Source organism: Penicillium samsonianum, assembly GCF_028829775.1.
Source record: "Penicillium samsonianum strain IBT 33392 chromosome Unknown utg000002l_segment0_segment0, whole genome shotgun sequence".
Lineage (NCBI taxonomy): Eukaryota > Fungi > Ascomycota > Eurotiomycetes > Eurotiales > Aspergillaceae > Penicillium > Penicillium samsonianum.
In genome coordinates, this window is record NW_026643260.1 from 4,130,363 (window position 1) to 4,155,219 (window position 24,857).

At 47.7% G+C, this 24,857-nt stretch overlaps 7 protein-coding genes across 7 annotated transcripts; 4 read left to right on the forward strand and 3 right to left on the reverse strand.

Annotated features, from left to right (window-relative positions):
* Window positions 1-2,877: 2,877 nt before the first annotated feature.
* Window positions 2,878-4,671, forward strand: nsdD (GATA-type sexual development transcription factor NsdD). The gene is made up of 4 exons (XM_057276174.1): window positions 2,878-2,975; window positions 3,033-3,885; window positions 4,027-4,344; window positions 4,434-4,671. Exons 1-4 carry the CDS (start codon window positions 2,944-2,946, stop codon window positions 4,644-4,646), a joined length of 1,416 nt encoding a protein of 471 aa, XP_057140812.1. The 5' UTR covers window positions 2,878-2,943; the 3' UTR covers window positions 4,647-4,671.
* Window positions 4,672-9,805: 5,134 nt separating this feature from the next.
* N7471_003455 (Carboxylesterase type B) lies at window positions 9,806-11,627 on the reverse strand (the record flags this gene model as incomplete). The annotated part of the gene is made up of 4 exons (XM_057276175.1): window positions 9,806-10,395; window positions 10,446-11,066; window positions 11,123-11,309; window positions 11,367-11,627. 4 exons carry the CDS (start codon window positions 11,625-11,627, stop codon window positions 9,806-9,808), a joined length of 1,659 nt encoding a protein of 552 aa, XP_057140813.1.
* A 926-nt stretch (window positions 11,628-12,553) lies between these two features.
* N7471_003456 (uncharacterized protein) lies at window positions 12,554-13,030 on the forward strand (the record flags this gene model as incomplete). Its single annotated transcript, XM_057276176.1, has 1 exon — window positions 12,554-13,030. One exon carries the CDS (start codon window positions 12,554-12,556, stop codon window positions 13,028-13,030), a length of 477 nt encoding a protein of 158 aa, XP_057140814.1.
* Window positions 13,031-13,211: 181 nt separating this feature from the next.
* On the reverse strand, window positions 13,212-15,566 carry N7471_003457 (glutamate--cysteine ligase; the record flags this gene model as incomplete). The annotated part of the gene is made up of 7 exons (XM_057276177.1): window positions 13,212-14,219; window positions 14,270-14,855; window positions 14,909-15,034; window positions 15,086-15,228; window positions 15,294-15,359; window positions 15,428-15,500; window positions 15,556-15,566. The coding sequence occupies 7 exons, from the start codon at window positions 15,564-15,566 to the stop codon at window positions 13,212-13,214; spliced, it is 2,013 nt and encodes a 670-aa protein (XP_057140815.1).
* Window positions 15,567-17,070: 1,504 nt separating this feature from the next.
* Window positions 17,071-17,511, reverse strand: N7471_003458 (NADH dehydrogenase [ubiquinone] 1 beta subcomplex subunit 7; the record flags this gene model as incomplete). The annotated part of the gene is made up of 3 exons (XM_057276178.1): window positions 17,071-17,175; window positions 17,274-17,395; window positions 17,460-17,511. The coding sequence occupies 3 exons, from the start codon at window positions 17,509-17,511 to the stop codon at window positions 17,071-17,073; spliced, it is 279 nt and encodes a 92-aa protein (XP_057140816.1).
* Window positions 17,512-17,900: 389 nt separating this feature from the next.
* N7471_003459 (putative APSES transcription factor) lies at window positions 17,901-20,153 on the forward strand (the record flags this gene model as incomplete). The annotated part of the gene is made up of 3 exons (XM_057276179.1): window positions 17,901-17,942; window positions 18,035-18,221; window positions 18,286-20,153. The coding sequence occupies 3 exons, from the start codon at window positions 17,901-17,903 to the stop codon at window positions 20,151-20,153; spliced, it is 2,097 nt and encodes a 698-aa protein (XP_057140817.1).
* Window positions 20,154-23,064: 2,911 nt separating this feature from the next.
* Window positions 23,065-24,843, forward strand: N7471_003460 (uncharacterized protein; the record flags this gene model as incomplete). The annotated part of the gene is made up of 1 exon (XM_057276180.1): window positions 23,065-24,843. The coding sequence occupies one exon, from the start codon at window positions 23,065-23,067 to the stop codon at window positions 24,841-24,843; it is 1,779 nt and encodes a 592-aa protein (XP_057140818.1).
* Between the last annotated feature and the right edge of the window lie 14 nt (window positions 24,844-24,857).

Here is a 24,857-nt window from a genome sequence, read left to right on the forward strand (position 1 = left end):
GAGTCTGTGCGCTGAAGTGCGGCCAAGGAGGCGAATGGGGCTATAATAGCTGCCCTCCCGTGCCACACTTGGGGCTAGCGATAAAATCAGACAATTTTGATTCCCAGTACGGAGTAGACTGGACAGGATTTGTTCACATCCCAGCATTTGAATAAGGAATAAGGGGAATATGACGTCCAACGTGGTGGGTCCGAGTGCCAACAAACTCAAAGCTCCAGAAAATTGATTTTCAGAATATGAGAGCTGTGATCCTTCGGTGCCTTTGAGAGAGCTGCACAAGATAGTAAACCGGTGGAAGTGCTGATTAGTACTTGGGAAGCCCGAAAGTTCCAAGACACTATAGAGACAGCGCTAAACACTATCGAAGCCGGGCTTTGATCCTGGACTTTATGTAGGGCGCCTGGAAAGGCAACCGCCCCATATGCCTCTCTCTCCTTTCCCCATAAATCCTAGCTTCTCACCTTTTCAAGTTTCCCTATACCAACACAGCTCTCATATTGTAGTTGTCAGGGCCTTGAAGACTGAGATGGAGTGCAGCCCACGCGATCTCGCCAATAAACGTCCCGTGTTCGATCTCGATCTAAAGCTTAAGCAACGTGTGTTGCAATACCCTTGCGATCCGATCCTTTTCGGCGGGTACTCAAGGGGGTAGCGTGCTCCGAGACTGACGAATTATGAATTAATTAATTTATTTTCCCTTTCTAGTTTGCTTTTCCTAGTTTTTTTTTTGCTTTTTTGCTTTTTGTGATTTCACCTGCGTCCGATCTTGGCTTGAAACGGCGTTGTGGCTCGGTGACGTAAATACTATTCAGTGGCTGGGTATTGCAGGTGTTTCTGTTTGAATGGATGTTAGAAATGAGAGAATCACATTATATGATTTGAATGGATAGTGCAAGTATAAGTAAGAAAATAAAGAAAGTAATGCAAATAATGAAAATAAAGATAAAAAATAAAGATAAAATAAATTAGAGTCGAGTGAACCATGGAACGTTGTAATCCGGACCACGTCGGGCACTTTCAGATCTGACTGTGTAACCTCAGCCACGTCTCTGATTCCCCCAGTTGCGATGGAAAGAGCCCCTCTGTGTCCCCATTCCAGAGATCTTGAATTAGTGTATACTCCCCCTTGTGCATCTTGTGTTTCCCCTTTGTGACACTACTTGGGGTTGCATGCCCCCCTCGATGCTTTACTTTGTATTTGAGTCATTTGTTCATCTAACCCAGGGTTTTAAAACGTATTTTGGGCACCAGGCTACAGGTATATAGAAGAGTGAAGAGATCTTCCAAGGTTGCCTTCCAAGTTGCCCTGAACCCCTACAACATAGACTACTGTATAGAGTACTAGTAACTGGGGCACTGGAAACCACAGATCTGACATCATGTCCTTCACTATTAATAAGCCCGGTCGAACCTCCAAGACTTGAGTTTAGTTCATAGCCCGAGGCTGACATTTTATCCACTTTGAATCGGAGATCTCTCTCATGTGACACGGATGCATATTATACAGGTACTCGTACACGATACTTGTTGTCAAGTTGATCTTAAGATTACTCACACATTACCCTGCGCTATTTGTTATAAAATATAATAATAGAGTGATTCCAGAATACTGGAACGCTGTGATGAGCTACTGCGATGAGCTAGAACTATCGTCCGCTAGTTTCCTTCTCTTCCTGCTGGACCACTCTACCGGTATTCAGCCGTCCCTTAGCACGTTGAGAATCGGCCGTTTCTCTCGATCGATCCTAGGTTCTGGGGTAGGCTAATTTCCTTTTTTTAATTTTTTAATTTTTCTTACTATTTAGTAGTTACGAGTCATGAGGATTGGGATATATTGGATAGTTTGTGGGTCGTAACTAGGAACATCATGTACTACAAAGAAGTTGGATGTTCCTGACCAGTGTCGCATCTTTGGATAACACATGTGCAGACACCGAGGACACCCTACAGGTTCCAGAAGTATGTAATTACATAACTAGTTAACTAGTTAATTAGATAAGTACATGTAGTTTGCACAGCCTCTAGTTACTCTGTACAGAAAGACTATCTGTAATTATGGCTCCACTGAGATATAAAGACACTAAAGACCCAAATCCCAACTAGTGATAGGTATGATTCTGATGATCCGCTGGTAATTTGCCTCGTAAAACCAGGTTATGACGATCTGGCAATTTCCCAGGGTAATTTTCCCCCCTGTTCGGATCTCGATCTATTTTATTATCTTTTATTTTTTTAAACATATTTTTATTTATTTTTAATTTATATTTTGATAGTAAAATAAATAAAAATACAAAAATATTAAGTTCCTGTACTCCTCTCTAAGCTTCCCGTTTCTAATCTAAAGCCCGAAATGAAGTAGCCTCGATCCCCTTTGATTTTTGGATTTTCCCCTCTCTTAAGGTGTATTCTTTTATATTTATCCCCATTCCACCTCGTGCTTTCATATTTGGATTGACATTCCCATTTCCACGCTTTATATCCCTTGCGTTTGCGATCTTGACTTTTTCTTTTTTCTTTTTTAGTTTGGATCAAGATTTTAGGATACTTTTTTTTTTTTTTTGGAGGGGTTTCTTTTATTCTTCTCTATCTATCTCTCTCTCTCTCTCTCTCTCTCTCTCTCTCTCTCTCTTTTCTATATTTTTCTTCCTAAGTTCTCATTGATTTTGCCTTTGGGGAAAAAAAAAATTTAAGAGAGAAATAAAAAGAAAAGGAAAGAGAAGGTAATTACTGGTTAACTCATCGGGTTACTCGGGCTCCATCTAAACGCCACAACTTCCAACCTTCGCCCCCCGGGATCTTTGGATTGGATCTTGGGATCTGGCCCTCTTTTCCATCACTTTCGGCACGAACAGGTGGAACGCTTTTCCCTCACACGAGAGGCGACATTCCGACTTGAGCTTTGTTTTATTTCTCGGAAGTGTCGAGTTATCTACTGTCAACGTGATGGGGTCTTTGGAAGCCGCACCTAGGCACAGGTTGGTCTTACGACCTCACAGTCAGTCTCCCATTACTGACCAACCTCCGATTCACAGAGACCCTTTGCCCGCGATAGGTTTCCTAGGGAAAGACGGATCGGGATATACCTCCAGACACCCTTCGAGCGCCACCGCTTCTCCAACTCCTCTGATGAGTCCTAACGTCATGTACGCCGGACAACCCCTACCTTACTCCTACGCGTCGAATGCACCACCAGGGTACATCTCGTCGCCGGAGGCACGTCGCGCCCTTGAAGACGAGAAGGAAAAACACACACCAAGACAGTCCCTCCCATCAATCCACGAGGCTCTCGGAAATGACAACCCTCTCCCATACCCTGCAACTACCTCCGCTCCGCCGCCACAATCCGCACACCCTGCGCCGCCTTCACATCTCATCGGACGACCGAGCGCAGAAGGTCCAGCTGGACCACCCAATCCCTTTTCGAATGGACCACCAACGGGACCCTTGATGCGGGAACCCGGTTTCCCCCATCAACCTCAGTTGCAGGATGCATCCCGCTCCAGTCTCGCCTCCATCAACACACAAGATTCGCGCAACCCTTCACTACACTCCCTCAGCACCGGCAAGTCCCCTACACAGAGCGCCAAAACAGGAATCACTTCGGTTGGATCGCAAAATTCATCCGGGTATGAGTACAGTGCGCCAACCTCCGCCGGTAGCGTGGCTTCGCCCAATGGTTACGGCCATTTCCCTCCAAATTACTCCTTCCAACCTCAGTCCGGTGGCCACTCATACCCTCCTGCTCCGTACGACAATCGTTCCTACATGGGTGCACCGCGTGTGGAAGAAGTCAAGGGCGGATTTGTGGGTCGACCAGGTCCTCCCCATAGCGACTCTGGAAAGCGGCACCTTGACGTTTATGATGTGGAGACATCTTTGAATGAGGTATGGATTTTCCTTTTTTTCCCTTTTTTTCCCTTTTTTAAAATTGCTTGAACATCATTTCTATTTTTACGCATTGGACAAAATTGAGAAACGGCTTGTCAAATTTCCCAAAATTACAGGTGGACTGACATTCTGGAACAGATCGCCGAGTTAAGTACGCGAACCCTAGATTTTTCACGGCACTACGCGGCTCGCGCACATCAAACCCAGCGTTCTGGCCCGCTATTGGGGTCACTCCCCTCGCTAAATGAGGTGGAAGACATGCTCCATATGCAACGGCGGAACCAAGATGCCCTGATTCGGATACGCACAGCCGTGGTGAACCAGGAACAGGCACTCGCCGAACAAATGGCGCAGCGGAAGGCGTTCAAGACCGAAGATGACCACATGGCGATGTACCAAGAAGAATTCAAAGGCACAGGCGGTTTCGCAGGCGCAGACCCAAAGAAACGGCGTGGAGTAAGTTCTGGACTCTCCTTTCCTTTCCCCTGGATTGACATCCTGTCACCCCACATCCGTGAATGTGTTTGGCTAACCCCATTTTGCAGAAAGCGGCCCCTCCTGGTCGTTGCCACAGCTGTAACCGAGCCGAAACACCAGAATGGCGTCGGGGACCAGATGGTGCCCGGACGTTGTGTAACGCCTGCGGTCTACATTACGCCAAGCTGACTCGCAAGATGGGCGCCCACAAGGCGGCGAGTCTGGGTTCGAATCTGAAGCCCAAGTCGGTTCTCGACTCCGCCTCACCAACCAGTCATTAAGCTTCTTTTTTTTCATGTGGCGTTGAAAAAGGTGGGAAATAGAAGGCAACGGAGTTCAGTGGCCATTTTCTTTGGGAATTCTGCTATCTTTCTCTGTTCGGCATATTTTTTTGGTGCTGGTTTTCATGTCTTCACTTTGTGATCTTCCCTTTTTCTTTTGTTTGGGACTCTTCCCTACTCGGTGCTCTTATATAATACCCCCCCCCCCCCCTTCCTCCCCAACAGCTTCCAAGTTACTGGGAGAAAAACGGCTTTAGCATAGATATCCCCCTTTGATGATTCAATAGCCATTGGCTTGGTCTGAAACTGGTTTCTTTACTTTTTCTGATTTTCTTTTCCCCCTCTTTTTTATATCCTTACTGTTCTGTTCCCCTCTCTCAATACCGTTTTTGGTTTATACCCTGCATTTTTTTCCCCCTGAACTGTTCTGTTCGAGTATGTCCCTGATATGATGTGTGTACGATCGTGTCTCATTCAGCGTTACATTTATGGTTCCTAGTCGATATTTGATATTCGATCTTCGAGGTTTATGACACTTTCTTTTATTCAATGTGTGGATGTGGGTATCCCCGGAGTTGTTTCGCGAAAATGGCACAACCAATTGAATATCATCAAAATCTCAACTTCCTTTGTAAATCCAGGTGTTACCACGTGTACTAGTAGTCTCGGCCGTAAAGCCTCGGTGCCGGAGGTGTTTCTAGAGTGGCTTTATTTAATTACAATTGTATTTACGCCCATATGGCATGATGTCACGTTCTTTTCTGGGTTGCAGTTCATTTTTTTAATGGGTGTTAGCCACTTGCATTGTGGCGATGAAAAATATGGTATGATTCCTTGGCTATTTGAGAAGGCCCGATTCGCTAAACAATATCTATGTGCAGATGGGCTAATACATGGGTAATTAATATTAAATGATAATTTGTAATTCTTTTAATTTAGAAGCGGGTTTCAGATCTTCAATATATTGTATAGTGTAGGAACTCGGTTATTCGAACTTTCAAGGGTCATCTCTCGGATCCTTCCAGAGAGTATATATTCGGTATAGTAAAAAGACAACTAATAGATCAGCTAGAATAAAACTAAGTTTGCCGATTCGACTAGCGGGGTTGGAGTGCGATCATTCGCTGCAAGTATTTGTGTTCATAATCAGATCAGATCTATTGGGATCGGGATCGGGCATGAGATCTCAAATTAAATTTAGATTAAATACATATTAAATACAGGGTATACCTATGTAGTACGGGAGTCATCTTCCATTGAATATAAGCAATTTACGGGTAAGATCCTAGGTACTATACGGAGTACTCCGTACTATAATGTAACATAATATCTGTATCATCTGATATATTATGCGATCTTATAGTAGCCTTATTTACAGACCGCCACATTCCGCTGTATGTAAGATATAATAGGTGGACCTCGGGATCAAAAAGCTTTCAAGATTTGTCATTGAGGTCGAGATCCATTGACAGCGTAGTTCGTGAGTCCACATGGGGAATCCATGTTCGGAGGAACCGATCGTGGCCTGGAGAATTACCATAGTCTGTCTCGGGCTGTATGTACTTACTATACTCACTTAGGAAGTAGCAATTTACTTTATTATACGTAAAAGTTGATTCTTTCGGGGGTTCTTTGTTTTCTTATTCCTTTTGTTTACTTTTGCTAGTTCAACGGGTGGGGTTTAGGAAGGACAATGAGGGAGGATTATTTGCCGCGATAACCCATACATTCCTAGAAAAATGAGCTAGCAGGGTTGGCAAAATCGTATCGATCGAGATCCCAGATCCCACGTTCGTCTATCCCTGTGGGGATCTATGCGATTAGCCGTACCCTGTATATCCTGTACAAACCTCCTTTTTCTTATTTTTTTGCCTCGTGGTATAGTCCAAGATTATTTCCATCGGGAAAAAGGGAAAAAGGTTAAAAAACCAGAAAAGGCAAAACGTGGCGTAGAGCCGATCTTGGAAAGAGCCGTGGAATGTAGATTCCGTTTTGGGACGTGCTGATTCATCCCATTCGTTCCCCGGGGCCCCCCTGCCCAGGTGGACACCTGGGGTTGCTCTTCAAGTTAGATACTTCCGTACATAGTACTCCGTACTCTATAGCGACATCGCATGATACTCCTTGCCACATAATGAGATTCGGACTCGAACCGATTTTTCTTGTTCCAGCAAATTTCATTTCTGTCTTCCAGCACCGGCCTGAATCGTTCCCGAGACACGGCCGACATGCCGGCCGAGTAAGCTGCTCATCTCCACGGTCAATTTTATACACTCTTTCGAACAGTCCATTCGGTTCTAGGCGGCGCATTCCGTGCGGTAAAGAGATAGGTGGTGAATTAGACCCTACGGTTCTCCGTGACAATCTCCGTATCGTACCAGAGGATCATAGAAAAAAAAAGGGCTAGCGAACTTTCGTGTATCCATTCACCGCGCTTGCACAACACTGCCGAATGTCATTCGGCAGATAACCGAAAAAGCGAAAAAGGCGTATCCGTACACGGAGTACATACGGAGAAGAATATCATGTATGGAACTATCTCCACGAGCTAATGATAATTTTTGTGTGGGCTTGCTACGATCACCCTTTTGGTTACTCCATATATCGACCTAGGTATGTTCTACAAAGTATGAATTAGGAAAATATGCCTATGACAGTGTTGATCGTCTATAGGCCTGTGCTGTGCGGCCTATAAGCCTTGGATCGGTGACCGACACAAACTCTATCTTGTGAGATCATCTAGATCGCATTCAATAGTTTGTTGCGGCGAGCTGTGAACTGTCCCTTGTGAGGGATGCGGCGATGACGGCCACAGTTTCTCCCTTTCGTCAGAACTCTGTTTAAAATAAATGTCGGTGAATTCCCGTGAAGGTCCACGCGACCTAACCTGGCAGATTGCCAGGAGCTAAAACGCGCACAGTGGTAGATCGGTATTTAAATCAGGCTCCCGGGCCTCCCATGCCATGCCGAATTAGGGATAGGATAACCGGAGTGGAGTGTAAGGTTCTTGTTCTTTTCTTCTTCTGTCTTCCCTGCCTTAGCTGGTTGTAGTATATGGTTGCATGCTATTTATTGCTTACATGTGTACGGAGTAGGTAGTATAGTACAAATATACTCCGTAGAGTATCGGACTTCGCCGTGAAAAACCCACTGAAATAACGGACTTGCATTATTGCATATTTATCTGAAATGCAGACATTACATTACCAACTGCAGCGGATCTATCCGAAACACTCAGGTTGACCACCCTATGTAGGGATATGTTCTGTACGGAGTACTACCAAGTCATTATTGAAGAATCTCACGATCATCTTCTTCACCCAAAACCAAACTTTCATGGAAACCTAATTAATTCGCAGATCAAATAACCGTGCACTGATTGGATGGAGCCCAACCCCGGCCAAATCCCTTCGTTTTCGTTTACCTTCTGATTCCACCCGTGGTTCCCGGGTGATTACTGGATCTAGCGGCTGACTCCATATTTGAAATCTTTGGAGGTGGGCTGACCAATTGAAATCGAGTGACCGGAAATACCGTTTTTGGTAGAAAGACTAACTGGCTGGAGCCAATAGTAAGAGATCGTGGGGTGATGGGTGGAGACGAATCGAATTACCGACCGACTGGGTCAAACTATTGATTTCAATCTTGGCTCTCTTTGAGTTTTTGGTGTATTTTGTATAATACAACATACAATATTACTTTTTGGGTAGACATGCAGGGGAGATCTATACCATGTTATTAGTATACTGCATTGCAAGCTGTACAAATTTTTTCATTCAAGTCGGACCCTCCCCGAGATCGAGCGAACAGCTACTCCGTACATCTGCCCGAAACCCCAGATTGAGCGCCCGAGATCTCCCGGGAGATGGCTTGCAGGAGGATGCATACAGTGTATCTTTGGATTGGACCAGGTTGTATTAGAAAAAAAGGAGGCAACCATGCTTAAAAAAATCCACTAGTCGTGCATGAAAGTTTCAAATCGTAGAATTTCAACCCCGCCCCGATCTTGACGATGCAGTCCACGGGTCCAGGAGATCCGTACTCAAAGCAAGCATCCCCCGCCTGCGATCTGAGATTGGCTCTAAGGCACGCGCTGAAATTGTGGCGGTGAGCTTTGGAATGTAGTATCATGTACACTTGGTACCCGCCATAATAAAGGCTGGGCAGGTATTGTATCGGGCTTGTCGGCATGTGAGATCCTCCAGGGCTGATGTCTTGAGTGAATTTTTCGTAAGCCTCTGGCCACGTCACGCTCTGATCCATTCTGAGATGCCCATTCTCCATGCGAGTCCGGTGAGTACCGATCTCACACGCAGCCAATGTACGTCGTAAAACAGAACTGCTAGTTTATGTAGCTGTGGTGGAGACGGTATGGTTCATCCCAACATGGTTTTGCTTTTTGATGGGATCTGCGTGATAAGCGCCTGGAGTGGGACAGCTAGGCTCCCGCGAAGGTGGGATGTGCACACTTCCAATATAGCTGCGGATGGTCATTCTAGCGGCGACCCACTATCAAGGCCGATTCTACTACAACATGTACATGTAACTGTGTGTCTCACTGCGGATCGATTTTAGGGGTAAGACATATCGTGGGTCTAGAAAGGCAAAAAAGACATTATTGAATCCTTCCGCAGGATGCGGGAGAAGTAACCATGGTTCCAGAATACGAGTCCTGCAAATCTTGTCTACCTACTCCGTACAACATAGGTAGTATGTATATTGTAATTGAGCCGCGGAGTTTAATCTTGATGTTGATCTGCAGGTTTAGGGAGCCTAACGGAGCATCTAGAGATTGCACGTGGATCTAGCTCTGAAATTGTTGAGACACTCTTTCTTTTCCCTCACTTGGCTCCAACATATAGATTGCATGTCTTAAATTTTGGATATTAAAAGACAGGAAGCACGGAGTACATACTCCTTAGATACAAAGTAGTTTCTTGGCGTAATTCGGCTCCGACCCACCTGATGCAATACCCGCGTGGTCGGTGGATATGGAAGGGATCGATGGTTCGATGGCTTTAACTCGGGACTGGGATCTCGGATCCGATTCCCGCTAATGGACTTTCTTTGTAAGCTTTTTGTAAGTTTTTGTAAGCTTAGTGAAGACTGTATTTTCTATCCAGGTACGGAGTACCATAATTACAGTGTAATCATGCCTTCTACCGCCAAAAAGCCCGCGCAACCGAGTTGATATAGTCGATCCCGTCTTTGCGCCATGTATCAGGCTCCATATGACTGGTAGTATTAGCATCGAGACAGAGATCAACGGGCTTGTCCATAGAATAAGAATCCCAGTACACAGGAGTCTTCACACCCGGGTTTGGATCGAGGTCGTGGATAAAAGATGCCCACATGCTCGTCATAATAGAACTGAGGTCAATGTATGACTGCGGCACCCCGGCAAACGGTTTGCCGTAGTGATATCCCAGTCCGGCAATGTTGTGGAACACAAATGATACCTCCTCGAAATGGGTCACACCCGAAAGGAGTGGCACATCTGCTGAGTGAACGTTGAACCGGTAGCAGTATGCTGGGGTTGATGTCTCGGCCCATGCTTCGCATTGTCGCCGGCGATTGGCATGCATGAACCAGTCACCTGCGAACGCTGAGGTGCGGCGCCATTGGTGGCCGTTTGAAGGCACGCGCTGGTCTCCGAGATATGCTGGAATTCCTTGCGATGGGTCGTCGGGGTAGAGTTCGAGGATGCGCTTGGCTACAGAGGGGGGTGTTTGGAAGTTCAATCCGCCGTCTGGATGGGTTAGCTTGCTGAGAGGGTAGCGTAGAAGATTGTTTACATACTTGTTAAGTATTGATACCATTGCTCTGTGGTGTTGATTCCTCTGGGTCCGAATGCTGTTCCTTCGTCCGTGTTGGTGCCAGCCATGATAGGAACTTTCACGAATGCATGCTTGTCCAGTTGAATACTACCCCAGTTCTGAATCAAATCCCCGTCCACGACTGGCGAAAAGTTGTAATCAGAGTTACCCTTCGTGCCGTTTAGAGCAGTGTTAAGTGTCTCAAATGGTACTTCGCGAAGGCACTGCAATGAATCCACGACGTCCGAGCAGCCTACCTTGGAGGCCAATGTGTTGTACTTTGATTGGAACGTCGTATAATTTCCCGGACTGGCGGGTATCGACCCCCCAGACTGCATGATGCCAGCCCGAAACAGCTTGTCATCCCGTCCGTTGTATGCTGTAAGATGATATCCCACTGACATGGCACCTGCGGACTCGCCCCAGATGGTGACTTTCTTGGGATCACCGCCAAAGGCGCCGATGTTTTCCTGGACCCATTGAAGCGCCAGCCTCTGATCTCTCAACCCAAGATTCGTGTTTCCGCTGCCAGAGACTTGACTAGAGCTGATAAAGCCCCATGCTGAGAGTCTATAGTTCAGTGTGACGGCGATGAACGGTTTGTCTAATATCTTAGTTAGACCAGGCCCTCAAGTGTCCAGAGAGAGGGGGAACCCCTACCAATTTGATATGAGTTTTCCACAATCGCAGACATGTTGTAACGCTCATCAGCCCCAGAGCCTTGATAAAATCCACCGCCATGAATCCACACCCCAACAGGAAGTTTCGAGTCTTTGTTGGCAGATGAACCCCGGATGACGTTCAGGGTAAGACATGCTTCTGACTGAGGGTACCAAATCGAGTCCGTCTAATTTCCGCATTGGTAAGAATCACCTTGGAAAACAACTGAAAGAATTGCACTTACACCATATCCAACACAAATATCCGAGTACTGTGTCGCATCGCGTGTATCATCCCAGCTCGCATTTAATGACTGCGGCACAGTAAAGCGCAAATTACCCACTGGCTGCTGGGCATACGGCATACCCAGGAAGAAATCCTGGTTGTAGGTTGAGCTTCGCACTCCAGTATAGGTTCCATTGCGCACTGCCACTGTGGGAGAAGATTTTGTGGGGACAGCATGGACTGCTGTCCATAGTAGAAAACCGGTTGCAAATCCAATCATAATGATATAGATGGACACACTTTTGCCCACTCTAGCCCTCCCATTTTGTGTCGTTTCACTTTTCATTTATATACCCCGTAGTATAGATATTTATCACTGAAGGTGCGGGGAAACCCCACAATCGCCTTAAATGGTCTGAGATCGACGTTCGGGAGATGTGAACGGCTGATGTTTGCTCCGGTCATGCAGCAAAACAAGCTACATAGCAAAGTCGGAATAATAGACTATCGGAGTAGTATCGGGATTATGACAAGAAGCGGAGAGATGGGATGGTCCAAGCCTATTCATCCACCAATACCCCTTCAAGATGTTCGGGGTATTTAGTTTCATGGCCAGTTTCTTCAAAGTTTGACGGACGATTGTCTGCTTTGGTCATAGCCCATATTAATCAATCCGAAGATTGACCGAAGTTTTTAAGTTAGCTTCCGAGGTAAGTGAGTCTTTATTGAGTTATATGGATATCTTGGAACATCTGGATTTGCAATATGGTAAAAGGAGATATAAAGCCCAGCATATCAGCATTGGGACGGATAGCCTGCCACATGCCTTTGATAGTCACAAAATAATCAAGTTCAACAAAAAGACCGGACATGGGAACTTTGCAGGATGAAAACCCGGACCAAGCACCAAATAAGTCGATGTGTGACACTAAGCACTCACCCTTGTATGACAGCAAGATCGCAGGGTTCCTGAAATCTTGAAATTGAACAAAGTAAGACGAAGTGTAACAGACCGAAATAACAGACCGATGGACACTGCAACGGTAACAGCTGGGACCCGAATAATAGTGACCGTATACATATCTAGGTACACATGTACATGGAGTTGTTTGCTCCTGGAAACTAGAGAAGACAGAAGATATAACAAGACAATCTCCCACTATGATGATTATTTGACGACTTCTGATGCTTTCCTCCAACTAAATCATGCCACCAGCAATGTGCTGGTCATTACCAAAACGCTCTCGCACCGGAACAGCAATAAAACTAGAATCCGAGGAAACAGCCGCCATCATCGCAGTCGCCCAAGGTTTCCTCGCCGCAATGAGCACCAAGTCGCGCGCCGATTTCGAGAAACACTGTGTCCGCGCAGGAGGGATGACACTCTCGCCTCCATCCCCGACTTCCCTGCGCTTCTGTACGATTGGCTCGTTCGTTGAACATGTCGCTGGGCTCAAAGACGATATCGATGAGCGCATCTGGGATCCTGAGGTGAAGGTGCACGAGACAGGAAGCCTGAACTTGGCCGCTGTGTGGGCACCATTCCGGGCGAAGATCAACGGCGTTGTGGATCATGTTGGTGTTGAACTTTTTGTTTTGCATAAACTCAACGGCGAATGGAAGGTGACTGGGCTGGCGGACTCGTGTCGGTTGCCGACTGCGGAGGAAAAGCTGATGGAATGAGTACTTTGGTTGGAGACACGTGAGAAATGAGAAAATTAAGGTTCATCAGATGCTGTGACAAGGAGGGCTGCCTCCAATTGTCATGAATATGTGTAAATTGTTTCAAGTTTCCGCCATACTACATGCTCACACTCTAGATATCTATTGTGTGTTTGGGGGGGTTTGCGTAGATGCCTCTGATCTAGACCTTTTTGCCTCGGAGAAGCTCCCATCCGACTGACCCCTTTTTGCCTTCTTTGATAGTCATCTCCTCAACGGCCTTCACTAGATCGTAGGTGATCTCTTCAGACACAACGCTGTCCTGCTTGTAGCTAGGATGCTTGGCTACAAACTCACGCATCCAACGAGCCCCAGTCCAGAGAGTTCCATCGGCTCGTTTCCGGATCAAATCAAGATATCTGGCCAGGAAACACCTCGTCTCGACGTCAACATTGACGCTGTTGAGGTAGGACTCCACAAGCGGGATGAGACCCGGGAAAGATCCGTCTGCGCATCCATTCACAATGTCGTCGATGGTCATGAGATCAAACTCTGTCTCAACGGGACCAAGAGGAGGCGATGGAGGCGGAGTGTTCACAGCCGACGATGTCGTAGATGAGAAGGTGCTGCCGTTCGTCGACTGCTGTGCGCTTCTGTGCACCCTGCGAGGGAAGGGGTCCTTGCGGAACCAGAACTTCCGATCAAGAACAGCGTTGCGAGCGTGTGCCGTCTCCATATTCTCGGTAGTGCGCTGGATCGGGATGTAGAAGTTGAGATCGAAGCTCAGGACGGCACGAGTGATGAGGACGATGAAAATGCTAAATGCGGCGTTCTCGAAATCTGTGATTTGGATCTCCATAGACCGGAACTCAACTCTCCAGCCGATATCATCTTTATCAGGTGGCGGTGGCTTGAAGCGCATGTGCTGCCAATTAGTGGACTGTAAATTCTCAAAGTGGTCACTCTTGTTAAGATCCAAATCTTCGAGATCCTCAGAGAAAATGACCAAGGGGTCACGGATAAACAAGTGTGCAAAATGCGTCGCAAGTAGATCATCCATTCCTCCGTCCATAAGGCGTTTCTTAATATCCTCATCAACAACTAGGTCAGGATCAAAGTATTCTTTCCGGAGACGAGGATCCTGGGATATGTAAGTCGAATTAGAGGCATATCGCGACTTGGGAATTCTCCACCGGTCGTTCTTGAGAGGCTGCGAGAGGTTAGTTCGGTGAGCCAAGGGTATCATTCCGGCAAACTTACAGCTTCGCCAAGTTCCTCGGGTGTCCTATCATCGACTGCATTGCCAATTTGGTTCCATCGCACATCCGTGTCCACTAGGAAGCCTTTATAGATGGGTGTAGCGGCGGTCAAGGCCAGAAGAATGGGCCCCAAAGGACTCAGTTGATCATAAAGTCTTCTGCCCTCTGTCATATTCTTTGCTTGAAAGGTGATCTGCAAGCAGCAGCTGCCCATTCCAAATGCCATGGCGTCCATGTAAACATGATCATCCTTCGCTGCGCCGTTGCGGACGTCGTCATCCTCGGGCCAATTATGAAGGTCGTAGTTAACTGTTGGATCCTTGAATGGCCTGGGCGTATTTATGTCATGGAAAACAGGTACATTCAGTTCGACCTTGCGACCTCTTCGGGATCGAATGTTGGCAGCCAGAGTAGGGAATCGGATATGGGGGTTGGCAATCTCATCAGGAACAAACTGCGAGCGGAGAGCTGGTCCAGACGGAGGATAATATGGCTGGATGTAGTCATCCTTGGTTCCAAGCCGAGGGAAGGTTGTTAGGGTGATGGGGACTTCATTCGGAGCCATGTGTGCTTTCGCAACTTCTCGTCTTGGAGGTTATTAGCATGTTTCGGGTCAAGTTGTGTTGTTGAAAGAGCTCACCTCCACTTCATATTGGACTCCACCTTGAGTAGGTCTTTAAACCCGATTCCCCAAGGCTGTCCGGGAGTAGCCTCCAACATGAACCTTCCGAATTCGGGGTGGAAGTGAGGCGGCTCCTCTCCGTCACTGGTTGGTGTCAGATATGCCAGTTCCTATTTCACATCAAACCACACTCACTGGTCCCCAGTTTCGCTGCCCCTGCCGGAACCAGACTTCCACAACTCCTCGTCTCTTGCAAGTGATTTCAGGATCTCAGCCTGAGCTAGAGATAACCGTGCTTTTTTCGCCGCGCCGTCGAGAGCTACCACGAGGTATTCAACCTATCATAGAGGATATTGATCAGCGATTGCGACCGGGAAACAATATGCGGGCCAGAACAACATACCTCGTCGCCCCAAAGAAGAGCATCGCGTTCTTTGCCTCGTGCCCTGCGCCAATTGGCAAGTAATTGCTAATCAAGTCAGACACCTCGAGGTTGTTTCGTTGCCGGTCTAGACGGATCGAACACAAGCGGCATACCTCGATACCCCACTGGCGCACCTGGCCCGCCTTTTTCTTGGCTTCCGGCCATTCCAGCGCTGTTCCAAGTGCTCTGCTTGAGATTAGAGGGATTCCCAATAGCAAATCAAGCCTCGCAAGACACATACAGAAGTCCCATGGCGTCAAGGATGTAGTTCTCAAGCTGGCAAACACAAAATGCCCAGGCACAAGTATAGGGTGAAAGAGTCAAGACAATCCCAGGGTGAACAGGAGAGCCGAAGGTTTGAAGAACCGAGAGTAATCAAAGAGATGTAGACCAGCGCATAGTCCCCTTTCTAATTGATTCTCTGTAATTCCTAATCGCAATGAGGGGGGTCGATTTTTCGGAGGCCGGCCGATTTTCTGGCGGGGGCGGCGATAACGGCGGGAGTTTTATTTCCACCTGCCCACCTGTGAAACCTTGGTATTATTAAGCATGATTTGTCACAGCCCCGAGGATCTAGAGACTTCCAAGGTTATCCCATCGAGGCTTTTATAAAGGGATGTCCTCATCTGACTCAATTTGGGAAATCGTGAGCATGGAGTGTCCTGGTATAGAAAGAGCTTGAGGTGGTGAGATAGTGGTGGTGACATGAGACCCTGCACTTGCGTCTTCAACCTTGGAAGGATCACCATCGGAGCGTCTATCATAGGCCCGAGCGTTGTATAGATACAAACCTTGGAAGGGAATGAGAACAAAGTCACATATATGATTGATAGTCAGTAACTATGTAGTTAATACCAAGATGAACTTGAATGATGGTCGATCCTCTACACAGTAAGCTAAGCTCTGGAGAGAATACCTACAGAATAGATGAACTCAGCACCTAAATTTGAAGGTATCATGAACATCCATGGATGGAAGGTATCAGAAGTATAAGCGCAATTTATTGATATGATTAAATGACGAAATGACGACTTGCGTCAAAACTGCATGAAAATAAGTACATATGTATCCATGTATTTGTTATCATATTATTATCATACCTACTACGGAGTACAACTATTAGCATAATATCGTGCATACCACCAATCGGTAGTAATACAGCCAATAGAACTTGCAGCTTAAGCTTATAAAGCTGCAAATAATCATTGGACGCAGGGCTACTCCGTAGATATGTTTATTTAGGTAACATGCTTGGCCATAGGCCAAGGGATTTAGGTATAGGGGGAGATCTATAGAATAGGCAGCCCAAAATGAGCCCCACAAGCTTTATAGGCATGATTGCCTAGAGTAAAGCAGTGCAGCTTAAGTTCGCCAAAATAACTATAAATTATAAATCCTAGCTAGCGTCTTTGTCGCCGAAGAACTCCTAGGATTGTATAGTTCTTGTTGCAAGTGATCTACTAATGATCTGCTTACATGCGCTTGAGCTATGCCAATCTTTAATGACAAGCTGTCTATGGACACATGTTTGACCTGAAAAATATTCTGGGTATCAATCTAGCCAGTGTCAAACAGAGCATCAAGATGCGGATGCAATTGTCGTTCAAATAGGTGAAGAAAATAAAGTGGCCGATTTTGATGAAAGGTCCCAACGCCAAAAGGCAATCCATAAGCAGTTTCGGTGTATCTCTTATTTACATATCCTGCTGCTTGAGCAGAGCAGCACCGACCGCGCATACCAACAGTCCCCAACAATTCAGTTGCTCCGGGCACCGTCCTTAGCGGCACGCAGCTCGTCCATCTTAGCCACGCGCTTCTTGAACTCTTCGTACTGGCACTTCTCGTATGAGTGCCGTTCATCCTAGAGGAAAAGAAGAGAATGGCATTAGCCGACTAGCTCTGAAAAGCGCTCTGGTCGAATCGGGTTGTGTTGGAACATCAAATTGAGGGATCTCATACCTCACACTTCCAGGGAAGGTAGTACTCTGCTTGCCGGCATCGGTTCAACGGAATGAGCAGGTGTGCACATGAGTCTCTGTACTGCATGGGAAGACGGGCTTCCGACATTTCCTGGCGGGTTGCTGGAATCTGGTCAACTTTCCTGCTAGAGCTTTTGATTGTTGATCAATGGCCTTATAATCTTACCGGAGGTCTCTGAAAGGCCGACGGCACTTTTAACCGTTTCAATGACAGTCATTTTGTCAGAAATTGAGGGGTGGAAAGACAGGGAGCGGGGAAACAGAGGCAGGACGGCGTGGTTGGCGATTCCCGCTCGTTTGAGGTTCCTGCTGGGCCGATACTGGTCACATGACATAAAATCACATGATATTATTCCGAAACGGGACTAGCGCGCACTTTACGCGTCCAGCGCGTATTTGGGATGCCACCACCCCCAGCTCCACCGAATCGTATCTCTGTGTTCTTGGTCTAGATTTTTATTGCGTGCAATGCATCGAGTGCCGAAGAATTCTTAAACCAATCAACTTGTGGATCTTCTAAGGGCAACGTTTCGGCTCCAACGTGCGCGGTTGCTATATCGCTCTTCGGGAACCTACTGAATTGCAGCGGCCGACGGCGACGCACATTATGGCGGGGATGCAAACCATCTACTCTGCTACCTATAGCAGTGTAAGTATACTTCTAATTGAAGATTTCCACTACCCCGGCATGGGATTGTTTTCCGTGTTGAATGCGAGCACAGCTGACGTTCTCACTCCCAGGTTCCCGTGTACGAGTTCAAACTCGACACTGACAGTGTGATGAGAAGGCGAGGGGATGATTGGGTCAATGCAACACACATCCTCAAAGCCGCAGGGTTCGATAAGCCTGCACGAACGCGCATCCTCGAACGAGAGGTCCAGAAGGGGGTACATGAGAAAGTCCAGGGAGGCTATGGCAAATATCAGGGTATGCCTTGGGATCTATGAGACTTGGAGAGAACGTTCAGCTTACTGACAGGTAATGCTCGCAGGAACATGGATCCCACTTCCGGAAGGCCGCCAGCTTGCGGAACGCAACAACATCCTTACAAAACTAGCCCCGATTTTCGATTATGTTGCTGGAGACCACAGTCCCCCACCGGCGCCAAAACACACATCAGCTCCATCTAAGCCTAGGGCACCAAGGAAATCGGCTGCCGCAAATCGTGCCGCCGCTGCGGCCGCGGCTGCCGCAGCGGTAGCAGCTTCAGAGAGCCTGAAAGTTGTTCAACCTCAGCGCAGCATGGGTCCCCCAACCATTCCACAAGATCACTATGAAATGAATGCAGGGTTCGACGATAACGAGTCAATCGGGCACGCTACAATTGAATCATCATCAATGGTCGCAGACGAGGATATGCTTCAAATGTCACATGGCGGACGGAAGCGGAAGCGTGGAGTGGATGAGGCAACCGCTATGTCCATCAGCGAGCAAGAACACATAATCTACGGCGATCAGCTTCTAGACTATTTCATGACCGTGGGTGATGCACCAGAGGCAACACGCATTCCTCCTCCCGAACCCCCTGCTCATTTCCAAGTCGATCGAGCCATTGACGATTCGGGGAACACAGCACTCCACTGGGCATGTGCGATGGGTGACTTGGGCATTGTGCAAGATCTTCTGCACAAAGGGGCTAATGTCAAGGCACTTTCGGAGCATGAAGAGACACCACTCGTTCGAGCTGTTCTCTTTACCAATAATTACGAAAAGAGAACGTTTCCGACTCTCTTAGATATGCTTCTGGATACTGTCTCTTTCCGAGACTGGTTCGGCGCCACTATCTTCCATCACATTGCAGAGAATACTCGAAGCAAGGGAAAGTGGAAGAGCTCACGTTATTATTGCGAAATACTCCTCGATAAGTTGTGCAAGACATGCTCCCAAGATGAGATACAAATGTTGTTGTCATGTCAGGATCAGAATGGTGACACCGCTGTCTTGGTCGCTGCTCGCAATGGCGCGTTTCGTCTGGTGAACATCCTTCTTGTGCATTGCCACCGCGCTGGCGATCTGGTGAATAATAAAGGAGAAACCGCTAGCAGTATCACACAACGTTCTCAACATCATGACCATGACATCCCGCCGGCTCCATCTTCCGTCACCATGGCTAATGAACATATGGATGCTGAAGCAGCTGGTCTTGCGGGCACGGACCGACAGTCCGTTGCTCCAATCCCGGATGCCCCTGCGACCTCTGAGCTCCTCTCCAAGATTGGGGCAATCATGGCCGAGGCTAATAAAAAGCTTGCTGTGACCTATGGAAACTCAAAAATCAACCAGCAAGATTCCAATGATGTCGCCAATCCTGAAGCGTTACATGAGCAATTGGAATCCGACCGCCAGAAGATCCAGAAGCAACTCTCTGCATTGGCCGCTAAGGAGGCCGAGCATGAGCGCAATGACGACCAAGCTGGTCGATATGAAAAGCTGCGGGCAAGCTATGAGTCCCTTCTTGAGCAGATCCAGCATGCTCGGTTGGCCCAACAGTTTGCTATTACAGAGGTACCTAAACCTTCGGCGGCGTCCCTTGAGCAAGATGAATTAATGGCTCGGTATCGACTCGCTCAAGAGCTCTGCTCTGCGCAGAAGATACGTCGCAATGCTATTAAGGATTTAGCCCAACAAACAGCGGATGCGGGTGTGAGCACCAAATTCGATATGCACCGCAAGCTGGTGGCTTTGGCGACCGGACTCAAAGAAGAAGATCTGGACCCTATGGCTGCCGAGTTGGCTGAAACGTTGGAATTTGACCGAATGAACGGCAAGGGAACCACCCCGGAACTAGGTCATCGACGATTGCCATCCCAGAATGAGTCGGCCACTCACCCTGGACCCGGTGTCCCAGTGGATGCTTAAGTACCTCGAGGTCGCACCCATGGACTCCATGTTTGATTATATTTCATGACTCATTGATTTTCTTCCTCTGGCACACTATCTCAGCCAGCAGATACCCCACATCTTCATCATTCTTTTTTTCTTTGTATCCATTGTTTTATCTTTTCCTCATGTTCTCATGGCTCATCAACACCTCATCTAGTGGTGATTTGAGTCCCATTCTCCATCTGACTGGCATTCTGACCCACAAGCAGACAAAGCAACACAGGCTGTCTAACTCTTTTTCATGTGTGTCTGTACAGACCATAGGAGTGCTTGTACATTGTAGATACAACGTGGGGGACACCGGTTCCCGGACGGGTGAGATGCAAAATACGAAGCCAGGAGGGGCTGAGATGTACGTTATACATGTATGATATATTTAGGTTGACAAAAGGCGAGGTTAATACCAGCGTTTGCGTGAAATTCTGCAGTTGACAATCTAGATCTTCATGATCCGTCGTAGATGATAATCACGTAAGCCCCCATGCCACGATCTCACTGAACAGTTGCCTAGTCTGTGCAATTTCACGATCATAGCCTGGTGCCTTATCACCTTGTTCTATATATGATCCCTAAAAGACGCAACAGTGCAAGCCCATCATTATCATATTTCGTTGCAACCATGCATCCATGCCTTGGTTCATACGCCAACAGCGAGGTATCATCATCTTAATTAGCCGGGATCCAGCTCATCCAAGGTCTTCCACAAGATATTTGATGTGTCATTTGTTGCGGATGGGACTCATAACATCACATGATTACCATGTGCAAGGTAACAAACGGGAAAGCATGTGATGATAATTGTAGAGTCTATTTAAATTTCTACTCCATACCAACTTGGCAGACAATGTTCTACAAGTCCCCTGCGTTGGTTTTCCCGGCCTCTTTTGCCTTTTAGAGATCAAAAGCTGCCAAAATCACTTACAGTTCGAGAGGCAAATTTAAAATTCTACCCTCCTGATCATCTCACAGCACTAGATGGAGACCCAAGGCTATGAGGGAGCAAAGTCAGACAGGGAACATTATAGAAACACTATCAACATGCCCGGGAGTGCTAAAGAGCAGGAGAACGATGAACCCTGAGAAGACACGCTAAACTAGATTCCAGAATCAAAGGTTATACATAGAAAAGTCTCAAACACAAAGTATGCTTCCCCCTCTTTTTCTGCTGCCTAGCTAACAAACTGAGAAAGGGGGGACAATATCTATGAAAACAGACATCTGGAAAGACTGAGAGGAATCCGAAAAGACCACCAAAAAAGACATCTAAAGGACCATCTGAGAAGACTACCGAAAAAGGTTACCAAAAAAGACTCGACACGGCCGCATAAGCGGCCGACTATTCTTGTTTATCGTCATGGTAGAATACGATGAACAAGGTTGTAACAATGATCACAATGAGATCTGTTTTAGGTATGAGCTAGAAGCAAACAAGTCCAGGTAAACCCATTGGCTAGCGCTGGCAGCTTGGCATTAGCGACGAGCGGCTCCAGGGGCATTGTCAGGCGTGGATGGCAGCCACGTCGCGCCGCTAGTGACCAACAGCCAATGATTTGGCTTGGGATGTGATGGGGGGTCACTTCGTGTCTGGGTGTGTTGCTTATTGGCCGACAGGACGAGCCAGTTAGATCTCCCCAATGGGTGTTCTTCTGTGATACTGTCAGTGATGATCAGGCAGTCAGGCAAAAGAATAATAGAATATTTGCCTAGAGTATAGGTAAAGCTGTAAAAGGTTGAATTACCCCGATTTTTCCCAAACATGAGGAACAGAATCAAAGAAAATATCAAAGTGAGTGTTTGTTGATATTCCGTTGATATTCCCTCCCAAAGCAATTGTGCCTGGAGAAAAGACGCTAGTACCCTTTGGGCCCATTGTGTTCGGGTTGGTGCCTTGGATATCAGGCAACAATCCCCGCCTAGGCCATCCACCATCTTCATCAATCTCTCTCTTCTTCTCTCACTTCCCTCCATCTAATCTTCGATTCTTTCTTTTCCTTTTCCCCTCTGCATTCCTTCTTTCTTTGCAGCTCTTCTCGTTTCATGGAAAACACTCAAAAAAGTATTTATCCACTTTGCAAATAGTCCCGATTAGTTCCGCCCCCCCTGAGGAAAAACATTGTGTTTGGCCGAGACCCGAATTCACTGCATTTTCGATTGCCTCCAGTTCATCTCTTCGGCCGGTTCCCTGAACTTGTTTTTGCCTCGGTTATTCGCACAGCACTGGGTTGTTTGGTCGCGACCTTTGGTGTTTCAGCCTCCAAGTCTTCGATCTTCGGCATCGCGTGAACTACTCTCTTTTTTTCTATTCGGCTAGGATTTGCAGAGCATTTCCCCCAGACATCTTATCTTTTCTTCGTGGTCTTGCTTCGCGCGTGGCTTTTTCTCCTCAAAAATATCCTCTTAATTGTTTTTTTTTTTCTTTCTTGCGAGGTATCTGTCAACAAATCACCACCTCCTCGGCGTCCTCGAGACCTACCTATTCCTCGGGTCGCAGCTTTCAAACCCAGCAAGTCCTTGTACAGCTTGGTTCTTCTATCATCTGCCCATCTTTATTGCTAGCCACTCGCTCGCTTTCTTTGCATATCTTCACCTGTGATTGGTACGTGTTGTTGCATTTTGCCCCATCCGTTGGATCTTACTGACCAGTTTCTGGATATAGAAGCCCGACTCTCGCGTCCACGTTTTCTTTTTCGGTCGTTGAATCTCGATATTGCAGACTTATTTCAGCGCTCGTTCTTGCATAGACACCATAATTCCTTAATCGCCGGAAAGTGAGTTCAGCTTTGTGGTTGACCCCAAACGCTCACGTCGAATCCGGACGTCAAAAGATACCACTTGTCTCGCTCGCATTCTATTGCACATACCTACAATCCACCTCTACCGAACGAATATGAGTATGGACGCTGGCGGTCTTGCTCAAATGTCTTACAATTCTTCTTTCAATAATGGCAATTCCCTGGGCGTGCCGGGCTCTGGCTTTGCCTCGCGCGGCAAAGGCTCTCACATCAAACGCTTGAGTATGCCTCCCCAGGTTGCTACCATCGACGAGTCCCAGACATCGGCATCTGTCTCCACTCCGCGTACCAGTCGCTCTCATCTTTTGGCTGGACTGCGCACTGCTCCCAAGTCTGCGACAATCCCCTCTGAACATCAGCAGCGGAGTGGAATGGAAGGTGCACGATTTACTGGGTATTCCAACCGAGGGACCGACCGTGTCCCACAAACTGCGACCGGAACTGGATTCCCACAGCACAATTACACCACGAATCAGAACGTGAACTCGCACCGCAACAACTCGCACCATAACAACTCGCACCACAACAACCCGCACCACAACAACTCGCACCACAACCGCATGATGTACACTATGCCGGAGCAGGTACTTGCACCTCCGACGCTTGAAATGGCCGGTGGCGATATTCCAATCGATGAGAACATGTACGCGGAATTGATGTCAACCAACCTGTTCCTTGCTGCCCAGCAGCAACGCCTGCAACAGCAGTTAATCAGTGTCACCGCTGCAGCTCAGCAATTCCAAGGCCTCAACCTTGGGATGTCCCTTCCTCGGCAGCAACAGGTTCCTTCGCTCTCCATCCCTGGCATGGGATTTTATCAACAGCAGCTCCAGCAAGGTGTTCAGCCCATTGTACAGCCTGTTCCTGGTCAACCTGGAATGTTCTGCGTCTACAATCCTCTGACTGGCCAACAAAGCTACATCATGGACAACAACTCCCAGGAAGATCGCCAGCAACAGTTCTATCAAGATACTCAGTCCCATATTGGCCAGCAGGTTCCCCAGTTCCGTGCAGAGATTTCTCCTCCTGCGGACTCCACGCAATCCCCCATGCAATTCCCGCAGCCAATTTCCCCTCCGGTTGGCAGCCCCTCTCCGCCCCACGAATCGTCTGTGAATGCTCTCCGCCGAGGCCATCGCAAGAACCTTTCGTTTAACCCAAGTATCAAGACGAACATTGATACTGTCAAGGCCAATGTGGGACCCGGCCCTAGGTCTGCTGCCCTGCCGCCGACACCGGCCACTGGAACATTTGGACCCGGTCAAAGTCGTGCTGGTGAACATCCGATGCGCCAGCCCCGTGGTCCCCCTTCGCTTGAGGATCTCGTGGCCAAGCCCACCTCCAAGCACGAAGGTAGCAAGAACTTTGCGACCCGTCAGCGACGTCGTGCCGTTCACAATCTTGTTCGCGCAGGGATCGAGCGTCGTGGCGACACACGCAGTTTTGGATACCATAGCAGCGGAGGCACTAACACCCCTGCGAGTGAGAAAGAGTTTACCTTCTCGGATGGCGATGATGCCACCGTGCGCAGTGGCGGAAGCCTCTCCAGCAAGCCTAGTCTAGGCAGCCTGCGAGCAGTTGCTAATGGTGCCATTGGGTCCGAGAGAAGGGAGAAATCTGGCCGGGATCGCAAGTCCCCGGACAGTCCCTTCCACAGCGCCACCCCGACTAGCGAAGACGGTGGCTACTTTTACTCAAAGTTTGTTGATCCTCGCGGGGACTATGCCCCCTCGCCTAGTACCAGTGGCACCTCGTCACCCTCAGTGGCGGATGTTGTTGCTGGCCAGGGGCCGGCAGCCCAGGCACCAGAACGGCGCAAGACGCCGATGCTGGTGTTGTCCAGCGCTGAAAAACGCAAGACACCTTTCATGTAATGCCGAACACCACG

Excerpts from the sequence above, each read along its gene's own strand:
- nsdD (XM_057276174.1), top strand. The coding sequence starts at position 2,944 with ATGGGGTCTTTGGAAGCCGCACCTAGGCACAG. Across the intron at positions 3,886-4,026 it reads TGGAGACATCTTTGAATGAG|ATCGCCGAGTTAAGTACGCG; the intron begins GTATGGATTTTC and ends ATTCTGGAACAG. Across the intron at positions 4,345-4,433 it reads ACCCAAAGAAACGGCGTGGA|AAAGCGGCCCCTCCTGGTCG; the intron begins GTAAGTTCTGGA and ends CCCATTTTGCAG.